At 32.8% G+C, this 13542-nt stretch overlaps 1 protein-coding gene across 1 annotated transcript in view; it reads right to left on the minus strand.

The window, feature by feature from the left end:
• LOC126880402 (alpha-2-macroglobulin) overlaps positions 1-13542 on the minus strand; it is a 175645-nt gene that overhangs the window by 22788 nt on the left and 139315 nt on the right. The window contains exons 17-18 of the mRNA XM_050644239.1: positions 9951-10135; positions 1372-1664 (exon numbers count right to left, since the gene is read on the minus strand). Of these exons, the coding sequence (XP_050500196.1) occupies positions 1372-1664; positions 9951-10135 (478 nt within the window). The remainder of the gene's footprint in view (positions 1-1371; positions 1665-9950; positions 10136-13542) is intronic.

The raw sequence follows: 13542 nt of genomic DNA on the forward strand, positions 1-13542 counted from the left end.
TTGTTAAAAAAATCACAACAGATAGTTTATTATATAATTGTGGATGATTAATAATACAAATTACTATAAGCTTTTATAGGTTTTGGACGTTTTCGTTGTGAACACATGGATCTATGCGGTGAAAATAGTGGTATATTTAGCTGTGATGGCTCATTTTAAATGTTGATAATAAATTAGATAAAATCATAAAATAATAACTTCAAAGTTGTTTTAGTAAAGTATTGTTATCGAAGATTATTTTTTATCTATTACACCTGAACAAAATAAATTCTTGATAGAAATATTTTTATTAAAACGAATCCACATAACCTACAAGATCTTCAACGTCTAAAATAACATAAGAATGCTTAATAAATAAACTTACCAGTTTAAGTGATAACTGAACTACACATTGAAGAACAAATATTTAAGATTTTATTAGTGCTGCTCTTAAAACTCGACATTTTATTAATAAAACACAACCAGCGAATCAATAAATCACTACAAACAGTGAATGTGTTTTAATACAATAATCACATACAGTGTGGCACTTAAGTCAATCTGGCATCAAACGAACACGTTTTGTCAATGTTGCTATACTGAATTTTTAATAAAATAATAATATTCCCGCTTGTTATTGTCGCTTCTACCAATTTGGCGCCATAATATAACTCTCACAAAAGCCGATAGAATAGAAATCGCAAGTTGATACTTTTTGGCGCTCAAGTCAGTTTGGCGCTGAACGCTTCAATTGTGAAGATTTCTTTTGTTTTCCCATTTGGCGCAATACATTTACGTTGGTGTAGTCCAGGATATTTTGAGGTTGGTACACCCAAATTTTGAATGTCTCTAGCTTTTTCATTGGTGTTTCCGTTATTGTCCAGGCCTCTGCGCCATGCAACAATACTGGAACCACATAGCATTTTAGCAGCCGTATTTTTATTGCGAGAGATATGTCGTAATGGGTGAATATATTTCTCATGTTGTTAAATGTTGCTCTGGCCTTTTCAACTCTAGATCGAATTTCGGTTGTTTGATCCCATTTCGAGTTGACGACTGTTCCAAGGTATACATACATATGAATCTATGTGTTGAATTAATTGGTTTTTTATTTTCAATTGTCTGGCAGGTTTTTGAGTTTTGGTGACCAGCATCCATTTTGTTTTAATCATGTTGAGGTTAAGTCCTCTTTCTTCTTTGTACCTAAGATGCTGAAGTTCATCAATACTGCTGGCAAGGACGACTATATCGTCCGCATATCGGATATTATTTGTCAATTCTCCATTATTTTTATTCCTCCGTTTGCTTCATCCAGTGCCTTTTTTACAAATTTGGAAGTAAACAATTAAAAGGAGGCAATTAACATTGAAAAATGTAATAACAAAAACTTACTTGTCAAATCCTTTACGGACTCTAACATAATAAGAACATGTGCAGTAAGAGTGATGTTTCTGTATCGGATTGGATCATTATCAAAATTAAGGGTAGAATTATACTTTCTATCTGGTAACCAATCTTCTTCCCAAAAGGCTCCATATTCGTTCTGGTGTTTTAATACCCATTCTACAGATTTGGCGATCACCGCTGGATCGATGTATATATAGTTTTCCCATTCGTAAAAACTCGCCTCTTGAAATACTCTGGCAACATAAGAGGTAAGCCAAACGGAAGAATATGATTGGTTCCTAGAAAATAAGTTTTATTAATAAATTTTCACTTCTAAAAATTTAGTTGATTAAACATTTGAAAAGTATGCCTTTGGAATAGTATATTGTGCAATACGCGCAGAAAGGTAATTTCGCACTCGTTTGAATTGCGGCACTCGCTTGCGCTCGTACCGCAACTTTTCAAACTCGTGAGAAATTAGTACCTTTCTGCACGTGTTACACACTATACTTTTTCTACAACCACAGCTTTTGTTAAAAATAAAGATCACAATTTCCAAACGAAGATTTATTATAATAATAAATTATAAATTTTAAACTGTATTTAATTAATACTAATCAATTTAAATTCCTTATACCTAAACAAATTACACAGAAATCAGTTAAAAAATTAATGTACTGCCTTAATTTGTTTGAATTTAAACTATTTTAAATAAATTATTACAAAATATTGTCACATTTGACGTTATATTTATGCAGTCACGGATTTCCACCAGACCTACTTCATTCGACGTATCTTGCTGAGGTTGCTAAATCCTTATTGGTTAATTGATAATTATAAAATGTTTATTAAGAATAAAATTGTAAAATAAAACAGTTGTTGTAACATCTATAATTTAATTTCTATTCGATAATTAAGTATAATATTTGTCTTACAGGTTGTATATTTGTCTACATTTTAACCACAGATGTAAACAGAATATATAACGTTAGTCAGAATGAGGTAGTCATTTGTAAAATACCAAATGTAAAGTTCAAAAATAACGTGTCAAAGTAGCGAATTTTGCAGCTTGCTCGGACATGAGTTAAATCGGTTCTTTTTTGAAAAGCACTATCAAATCTAATATCTAATAAAACCATTTCATCTAAACATGTTATAATTATATTTATGATTTTATTGTGGAATATAATGGTACTGTGCAGAAAAGAACTTTCCGGCACAGAAACGTCACTTTTCTGCACACCAATGTCATAAATCTTATACTGTGAGAAAATATCAACTTTGTTAACATAAAACTGTGCGAAAAGTGCACTTTGAATAGTGGTTGTAGAAAAATAAATATTCCTTAATGTAATCTACACTATTTTTGTAATTTTGCAAGTTTTGTGTTTGCTTAATTTCCCAAAAACGTACTAATTTTTTTTTATTTATTTTACTGTGTGGCACTTAAAGGTGCATTTAAAAATTGTATTAATTATTGGTTATTACAATAATTATAACAATTAATACAATAATTTGTAGTTACAAATAGAAAAGAGAAATAAGACATATTACACTCGAGAAAAGTGCCTTTTCTGTAACTGTAATTCAGCATGGATGTGATTTAAGTTGAAGCAGCATAACGCTTTGAAGTTACACAACCCGCAATATCCAGAGTGGTAGCTAGGTTACAGGAAATGACCATTGGTCAGAAAAAACCTGGAAATGGATGACCAAGAATCACCACCGCACGTCAAGACCAATTTTTACGTTTTTAAGTTTAGTATAAGATTGGTTGAACAGTATTCTCTTATTTGGTTGTAATTACAACCTTTTAATAAATCAAGATACGATTAGAAGAAGCTTGAGAGATTATGATATCACGATATCAACCCACGCAGAACTGCAACTGGCCTCCTCGTTTATTACCGCAAGCCATCGGCTTCGTAGGCTTGTTTATGAGACGGTACAGGCTGGTTGGTTTAATTGGAAGCGAATCTGCGGGATATTCTGTGATCTAAAAATCGGGGAACGGTTGAAAGGAAAGATATACTAGACTCGAGTGGTGAGACCTGCGTTGGTGTCCAGTCCAACATTGTTTGATTTGCTTGTCTAGATAATTGCTAAGAAGAAATGCGTTCAATGTGCGTCCCCGTTTAGGATTTTGTCCTCTTCAGGGTTTGTCGTGAATGTATTGTGTGGCAGTAAAAGCAAACAGTCCGAAAAACACACTGGGGCAAGTGTCGTATCCTGGTGTTTTTCCTTGGTTATGCCGGACGGTGGTGTCCAGAAGGCTAAAAGTCAACAGAGAAGAAAGTTTTGATGGATTGTTGTTGGTTCCATAGACATTTAGGTGTACTGTCCATGCTTTGCTCTCGACCAGTCTCCCTAGAAACCATTGTACAACGACAGGCGAACCTGCGTCCCTCGTGGGCGGTCAGGAGGTGGCTTTTGAGCGTAGCGTGGACAGTGAGCGTTCGAGTGGAGAAAATAGTTGCGGCTATTTTCTTGGGACGAACAGGTATAATTGTGCAATGAAGTTGGAAAACCGCAAAAAACCAACTTCTCCCTGTTCGGGGTAGGGAAGAGGATATGTTATAGGTGGGTACGGAAGGCTAACGGAGTAGCCTCAAGGATGTTTTCGTACTCTGCCGGGAGTTCGTCAATGCATGTTTGCATTAGAGCAGACGGTAAATGAATCTTTTTGTGTTTGGGCGTTCGGCAGAGTACGTGGCCGGAAGATGAACAGGAACATTTGAGAGATTCTTGTGTGTCGGAGGGGGGGCCGTTGATTAGTTTGATTGTGAAGTTCCTGTTCAGAGAGTTTATTCTCTCGGTGATTTTGGGGATGTTTGAGATGTTATGGATTTCGTTTGAGGGGTATCGCCAGTGCTCATAGTTGCATCTACGCAAGATTCTACGTTCTGCCCTCAGCAACCTCTCTTGTTTTGCTCTAGCGCAAAGAGAGTAGAGGCATGATTTGTACTCCATGACGGGTCGAATAAAGGTCTTGTAAGTGTGAATGAGAGTCTTCTTGTGTGTCTTTGCGTTGGTGTACGGAGCGGCGGTGAAGTGTGGCCTGTAAAGAAGGTTCAGTTCAGATTCAGAGCTGAATGGAAGGACATAGCCAGACAGGCAAAGACCCATCCAGAGCTATAGACCCATCCAGAGTTATAGACCTATCCAGCCAAAAGGAGAAGTGTAGTATATAAACTTTAATTTTTTATGTTAATGACCTAAGTACTGTTCTTACGATGTCAGTTGGACCAGAAGCATTTTTGTGGTCCGGTCAATAATTCTACGAAGAGCATAGAAATAAAGATAAACCATATAAACATTTGCTTGCTTCAAAATTGATCACTCCTTGTATTAGTCCACATGGACGCGGGTGTGGCTTACTACTTTCTAACGTATCTTATTGGGCAATACTGAAGAGTAATTGGTCAAATTGTTCGGAAGTGCTTAGGCTCAAATCATATCGTTATCTGGTCAAAATACCTTCTCATGTTTCAAAGGCGGCAAGCAATATAAACACTAAATAAACAGTGTCGTCGTCATAACTTACAATTATTTTATTTTTATAATACATTTTTTGTCTCATTTCTTTAGTACTTAAAAAATGAATAAGCACATTAAATTGCATTTGTAAGTATTATATACTTTTAATGATCAATTTTAAATTTTACTGTATTGTATTATACTGAAACTGTATTTTTTATACAGGATGTCCTATATATTATGCGAGATTTAATGACGTCAATTTGCTCAGTCCGCTGATTGGATAATGTAATTAATGGAATTTTTCATGTTTCATATTTTTATTTTTTCCATATTTTCCTTTGTATGTGTCCATGTCTAAGAGCCATATATGAGGAGAGGGAGTGTACATTGATTGAAGACTCTTGATTTTAGGTATTGGGGGTATTTTTTTTCTTTAGAATAAAAGACAGTTTTCCGAGTGATGCCCAGGCCAATCTTATTATTTTTTTTTTATTTCTTCGGTCTGATTTTTTTTTATTTAATTTAGTGATTTGTCCTAGAATATCTCTTTTACTTGCTTTATTCTTGTTTGTGCCACTGTAATTATTGATTCTCCTTGTTGATTGGTCATGGCTTTTGTTTTACTGTAAGCGATGTTCAGTCCCATCTTTGTCGATTCACTATCTAGTGCTTCCATCATTCTTGGTAATTCTTCACTATTTTCTGTTTTAATACAATATATATACTTACAAGTCAAAAGTGACATTTGGAAAAATTGTGTAGCTCAAGTTCAAGTAAAATAAAAATATTATCTTGCTTTGTCACCAATATTAATGTCTTCTTCTTCTTTTCCTTCTTCTTCTTCTTGTGTAGACATGACTGTCTGTTTTTCAATGTGGCTCCAATAAGTTGTCATTCCATCGTTTTCGTGGTCTTCCCACTTAGTTTTGGATCCCGCGTATGAAAAAAAAGTTGATTAATAGCAAGCTGAAAATTTTTTAATAGCTTAAGGGTGTGTAGTTGGAGAAACTTTGATATATGGGAACACTGGAATAGGGGAAGTTTTAATTGTGGAACAGGTTAAAAATTTGGAACGGCCAGACCACGAAAACGGCACATGTATTTTGTCCGACAGAACAGACTTAAACTCTCCGAACAGAGATTAAACTCTCATGCAAAAATCAGCCTACTATTTATCACCAAATGGGCGTTTTAATGAGTGGAACATGTAGAATATGTCAAATGACAGGAATTATGACAGCTGATAAATAGCAGTCTGATTTTTGCATGAGAGTTTAATCTCTGTTCGGAGAGTTTAAGTCTGACCGTTCCAAATTTTTAACCACAATTAAAACTGCCCCTGTTACAGTGTTCTCATATATCACAGTTTATCCGACTAGACACCGTTTAAGCTATTAACAAATTTTCAGCTTACTATTAATCAACTTTTTTTTTCATACGCGGGATACAGACCTAACTGATCGTCTTCCTATTGGGGAACCGTCTATCGCCGTCCTTACTACTTTGTTTTTTGTCATTTGGCTCATGTAGTTGTTCCATTATACTCTTCTGCTTTTTACCCAGTTATTGATGTTGTCCACCTTGCATATCTGTCGTATATCTGCACTTCTACCTCTTCCCATATCCCATCGATTTTTCAAAGTATTTTCATCTCTGCTGTTTCTAGCATTATTTCTGTCCTTTCTGTATCAAGTCGTGTTTCTGGCGCGTATTTATGTCATTATTGGTCTGATAACTGTTGTGTAAATTGCGCCTTTCACTTCTTTTCCAATATTGGTGTGGTAGTTATAAACACGACAAGTGTCGAATCAAGTTCTGAACACACGGATAGTGATATATTTCAACTTGTCAAAAATATGTCCTATGTATAGTATTTTTACTACAAAAGCGATATTACGTAGGTCAAAATTTTTGACGTAAGAGAACTGTCAAAACATTAGAATGTGAATTTTCATTATTGCCATGTTTATTATAAACATGGATATAATGAAGAGTCACATTCTAATGTTTTGACAGTTCTCTTACGTCAAAAATTTTGACCTACGTAATATCGCTTTTGTAGTAAAAATACTATACAGTAGTAAAAGTGATCTCTTCATTAGTCATGAATTAGACAATTCGACTGGAAGAGGAATTGTTCGTTTTCATGTATTTTATGTGTATATTCAAAGTGTAGTCTTATTTCTTTAGTTCTCAAATTAATAAGCACGTTAAATTTCATTTGTATTATGTATTTTTAATTATCTTTGGTGTCAATTTCATAAAGAAATGTGAACAGTTAACAACATTATTACTGTTTAACAAATATTGAACCATAATTTAAAAATAAAAGTTTACTCATTAATTTCTATTGCGCCGCCATGTTTTACAAACGGTTCCGACAATCGGTGTCGAATTTTGTTTTTATACTGGTCCAACTGACATCGTAAGAACAGTAGCTCTTTATTATCTGAGAACTAGCCACTTATAAAATTGGAGGACACGCCGAAAATGATCCTCTAATTAAGGGATGCCATTTGGCATATAGCTTGACCTTAAGTTACGACTTATAGTAGGTATAATATCAAGACTATCACTTTATCAATAACACTAAAGAATTGAATGGTCGTTTGCCAAAAGCTGATATTATGTCCATTTTTGCTACTTTTCAGGAGACCAAATTAAAATCTCTACGACGTCCATAAAATCACAGTTTTAGAAATATCATATTTGGTTTTGAGTTTAATTTTCTTACAGCTATCCATATGAGTTTACATATAATCTAGCTAAAAATTTCATAAAAATGTTTTGTTAATTTTGCAAAATGCAAAAGATTTACGGATCTAAGTGCACATATCAGCTTTTGGCAAACGTTTTTTAAATAAACTACTGGCAACATTGTAATAAAATTTGGTGGGTTTTAAGAGGTAGTTATTGCGCATTTTTTGAAATACAACTAACAATTTTATATTCACCATTGGCGCGCATACGGATAACGGTCTAAATTAATTAAAGAAAAAAATAGTACGCCACTGAGATATTTCAAATTAAAAATTATTTTTGAACTCTCCTCGTTTAATTTATGATAAAAAACCTCTCTTGTCTTATTTTCATATGGCGCACCGTTTTTATGTAAAAAAATAAAAGATCTTAAGGGGCTATCCTAGTGTAAAAGTACGAAATTCATACACTTTTTTGGGAATTTCTAAAATAAAAAGTACTGTACCAATTGTTTTAAAAATTTGCATGAGCATTTATTATAAAAAGAAGTACATGTAAAACAATTTTCATTAAAAAATATTGAAAATTAAACGATTTATGCGCCATCTACTGGCACCGTGAAAATAAAAACATAGCTCCACTGCTGCAGTGATTGGGACTAATAGAGATCCTGAAACATAAAATTTCAAAGTTATTATTGAAATATAAGTTATTTTCTGTACCATCAACTAGGGGTTTTTTGATCGGACAAAAAATGTCAATTTAGCGGTTTTTTAAACTGAAAATGTTTTAGCTAATTTAAAAAAAAATTTCAACGCTTCGTCATTTTTCCAAATTTTAATATTTTTCAAAAATCCAAGTTGATGGTATAGGATATAACTTATATTTCAATAATCACTTTGAAATTTTATGTTTAAGGATCTCTGTTAGTCCCAATCACTGCAGCAGTGGAGTCATGTTTTTATTTTCACGGTGCCAGTAGATGGCGCATTAATCGTTTAATTTTCAATATTTCTTTAAGAAAATTGTTTTACATGCACTTCTTTTTATAGTAAATGCTCATACAAATTTTCAAAAATATTTGTACAGTACATTTTATTTTAGAAATTCACAAAATAATTGTATGAATTTCGAATTCTTACACTAGGATAGCCCCTTAACGCTAACAAAGTATTTGAATTGAGTTTCTATGCATATGGAAACTACCGCAAATACTTTGTAAGCGTTAAGATGTGTTATTTTTTGTATAAAAACGGCGCCATATATGAAAAAAGGTAAGCTATACTTTTTGTCACAAATAATACGAGCAATTCAAAAATGATTTTTAATTTGACATATTTCAATGGCGTACTATTTTGTTCTTAAAAAGAAATTCAGACCATACCCATACGCGCGCCAATGATGAATAAAAAATTCTTCTGCCATCAGTGAAAGAGGTCATTTGGAACATCTGTTGTAGCTTTATTGTAGCATTATTGTATTAGATAGTTCTTGCTAATTTATTAATGAAATGGAAAAAACGCGCTAAGATGTTTATTTTTTTGCATAAAAACGGTGCATCATATGAAAATAAGGCAAGAGTGGTATTTTATCATGAATTAACCATGGAATTCAAAAATAATGTTTATTTTGGAATCTCTCAGTGGTGTCCTATTTTTTTCTTTAAAAAATTCAAACCATTACCTGTATGCGCGCCAATAATGAATACAAAATTCTTATTTGTATGTCAAAAAATGCACAATAACTACTTCTTAAAATTCACTAAATTTCATTTTCATTGCCAAACCGGTGTTAGAGTAATAAATAAATTGACAGCTTGGAAAAAAAATTTCAACACCCCGTACCTCGGAAACGGAGCATTTGCGGACATATGTTTATAGAGCAAACTGTACTTATTTTTTTATGTTGAATGACCCCTTTCAGTTTGTCATACTTATTTAGAAACACCCTGTATATTATAATTTAGGCTTCCTAAATAAAAAAATACTGCTCATAAAGAAACAAGATAAGTTCCAAGAAATATAGAAAAAAACGTCTGCCAAAATATGATAAACCCATTTCAAGTGTACATATCTGCTTTTGGCACGCGCAATATTTTATGACTTACAACTGACAAGGGTACAGATCAGCTTTTGGCAAACGTTGATTTGGTCATGTGGAGATATCCCGATTTAAACATAGAGGGTAAACTACATTTCACAGTACACTGGACATATCTACTTTGGGCAGATGGAGCATATAATCACACACTATCAACTGGCATAAAAAAGTCCAAATCACAAAAAGTGGACATATCAGCTTTTGGCAAACGGCCACAGAATTAAATACCATATGCTATAGAACATTGTTAGGATATATGTAATTCCTGTTGGTTCGGATTAATGCAAACTAGAGTATTTACTTACCAATCGCTTCTAAACGTACTGAAGGATCCATCCGGTTTCATGAAAGACAACTGTCTTTGATAACCGATATTCATGTAGTGAAAAGCATCACGGGATATACTCCTATTTCTAATTTGTGTGTATCTCATATATAAAATTGTGTACATGTTTACAGCAAAAGAGAATATATTTTGTTCGCCACAGTCCTGAAAAATAGCGAATCTTATTTTACAAAATCGAAATGACAGAAATACAGCTATACCCAGTTGGCATAATTCTTATATTTACTAAATAATAAATTTACTGAATTAAATTATTTTACTTAATTTTAAAAATTATATTAACTAGTGAATTCTTAATTACATAGCCCAGATTTTGAAAATTCCTTATATTTATTTACTATTCTGATGTTTTGCCAACACTGTGGTTAAAAAAATATATAAGATTTGTACTATATTTTATGTATAAAATAATATGGACTGTGTGGGATCTAACTTAACTTTCAAAACATGAACCAAACAAAAGTATAGCAATATTACAATACATGTTTATTTCTGATCTATCTTGATTTTCGTAAATTCCGACAAAAATGTAATGAATGTCGCTTGATCGATTACGTCTGAATGAGTGGGTCCCGGTGAATTCGTAACTATTTTAATCCCCCATTCTAATTACAGGCCAATTGGTAACTCTGGCCCTCAGTTAATTTTTCGGTAACCAATCAACTACCAGTGAATTCGTAACTAAATAAAGGTATAATCTTTTAGACTTGAAATAAACATATGGAAAATCTGTTTGCTTTTAAATTATCAGATGGATTTAAATAATTTATCATTGCTAAACATCTAAATATTGAATTTACAATTACTTGATAAAATCCAAGCTCGTGTAGAGCTATACTTCTATACTTGATGGAAATAATATTTACAACACGTGTTAATGAAACACTATAATATTGTTTCAATTATTTTATTAAGACATTTCAATTTTTGCTATTTTTTATAGGTACATATAATACAAATATCGAGGGGTTCGAGCGAAAACCCGATAACTAAAAATAACATTGTTTCGAGATAATCGCGATTAAAAATTTTAGGAAGTTTGAAGAAGTTTTCAAATCGTCATAGAAAGTTTAATGACGATTTGATTGAACTTCATATGACGATTTGAAATCTTCTTCAAACTTCCTAAAATCTTTAATCGCGATTATTTCGAAACAATGTTATTTTTAGTTATCGGGTTTTCGCTCGAACCCCTCGATATAATGTTTTTAAGCAAACCAAGAAATATTCGGTTTAGATTTAAGGTATTAGATTTAAGGTATTAGATTTAATCAATGGTTTCGAATTCACCTGAAGAAAGTTTCGAGTTGGCAGGTCAGGTAATAGAAAAGTTACGAATTGGCCGGTGTACATTTTGATTTGAAAATTTTTGTCATTAAAAGTTACGAGTTGGCGCGTGTCCGAATGAGTTCCTTCGAAACTAATAATTTTTAGAATTGCTAATTTATGTAGTTTTTTTTTAATTATAAAAAATTTAAGCAAAAAATTGAAATTAAATTTGTTAGATCAGTCACTAATAGTGTAACGTGAACTTTTTTGTGTAACATGAATATGTAACATACTTTTAAGACATATAGTGGAAAGATAACTGTGATTTCACATTAAACGTCATGAGAGTATTTGTAGAGGACTGAAATCTGTATTAAAAACAAATGTTAAAATTGTAATTGCAGAGTAATTAAGTTTGTTCATACAAACAAGCTGAATTTTGCAGAGAATCTTAATTTTGGAACCCAAAAAAGATGTAAAAAAGTTTTGATGTAAAATCACACTTATCTTTCCACTATATGTATTGTAACACGTTCATCTTACACAAAAAAGTTCATTTACACTGTCAGTGACCGATCTGACAAATTTAATTTCAATTTTTTGCTTAAATTTTTTATAATTAAAAAAAACTACATAAATTAACAATTCTTAAAATTATAATCTCAGTTTAGAAGGAACGCATATAGATGTAATCGATCAAGCGACATTCATTACTTTTTGTCGGAATTTACGAAAATCAAACAGGTCAGAAATAAACATGTATTGTAACTATTTGTATTGCTATACTTTTGGTCCATGTTTTGAAAATTGTAAGTTCGTTATCACACAGTCCATATTATTTTACACATAAAATATAGTACAAAATTTATATATGTATACCCCCGGGCTTCCCTAAAACCCCTCTCGAAGTGGGGCGAAAAACAGATTTAGCAATAATCTTCATGCCGTAAAAAGAATGTTTCAAACAAGAAATGTAGCTGAGATAATTTTGACCAAAAGTGTTTATTAGAATTTTTTGTGTAGAAACTCCCGTCCTCTCTGAAACAAAAACGTACTCAAAATCAATTTTTTAAATAAAATCTGTATCAACTCGACGGTAAAAATTCGATATCTTTTGATTAGAGTGTCTCATCGACAAAAATCAAAAAATGCAATTTAACACTAGAAGCACCAACATTTTTGCATACCTAGAAGCACCGGAGCGGTCAAGATGACGGGTATTAGAATTTTCTATCGCCAGTCGTTTTCGTATCGTTTTTTATTTTTTACATAGGTATATGACTTTCACATGTCTTATTTTAGTTCTAGTTTCCAGTTTTCCACTTCTTCTTCTTCAGGTGCTATCTCTGCTACGGAGGTTGGCAATCATCATAGCTATTTTAATTTTTGAGTCAGTAGCTCTGAATAGTTGTTTTGAGCTGCATCCAAACCTCAGCCATGAAATTCGCCTTCTTCCGATGCTTCTTCTGCTATCTACACCTCCTTGCATTATGAGTCATAGGATGCCATACTTCTCGCCCCGCATCACATGTTCAAGATATTGTAGCTTTTGTCACTGCCTACGTTTATTATTTGATTGAGGTGTTGTATCTCTGATTTGTTTCCGTTGATATTGTCCTGCCCTTAGTCAGATGATCTTGTCATTCTTCTGCTAACTGAAGTAGGAAAGTTTGCCCAAATATTTGACAACTAGTAACTTCCTTATACAGAATCCAAGCATGTATTCCTACCATATCTAAGATATTAAAAAAAGCCTGCAACGGCCATCTTCTTGAAGCTTATTTGGTTGAGCACTGTATCTGATCTGCAACGTCTACTCCGTATTTTGTATGGTTGTAGTAGGTAATGGTTTTAGGTTTATCCTTTTTGTCTATGCCTATTTCAATATTGTTTGAGTATAGAGAATTCAGCGCTAAAACATTTTTGATCATTTTTCTCTGGTACACCTGGTTTTCCTGGTTAGCTCAAGTCTTCGTGTATGAAAATTTTTGATTTGTATAATTCCATCTTTTCGTTTTTTATTGACGGAGGAATATCCTTTCTTACTCGGTTTATTGTTTCAGTACTGCTGGTAGCCTTCTTTCGTAATACTATTTATGTATCGTGACATTTCTTCCCTTATTCATAAATGGGCCCACTAGACGACTAATTACATGTTCCCCTAGAAATTGATTGTCTGGTCGTTGTTCATTTTTCCGTAGGTAATCCGTGCAATAAATATTTGGACTAGACATTAGCTGTAAGCCAGAATTTGATTCAAAACTTATCGGGTTTATACGCCA

Source organism: Diabrotica virgifera, chromosome 2, assembly GCF_917563875.1.
Source record: "Diabrotica virgifera virgifera chromosome 2, PGI_DIABVI_V3a".
Taxonomy (NCBI): Eukaryota; Metazoa; Arthropoda; class Insecta; order Coleoptera; family Chrysomelidae; genus Diabrotica; species Diabrotica virgifera.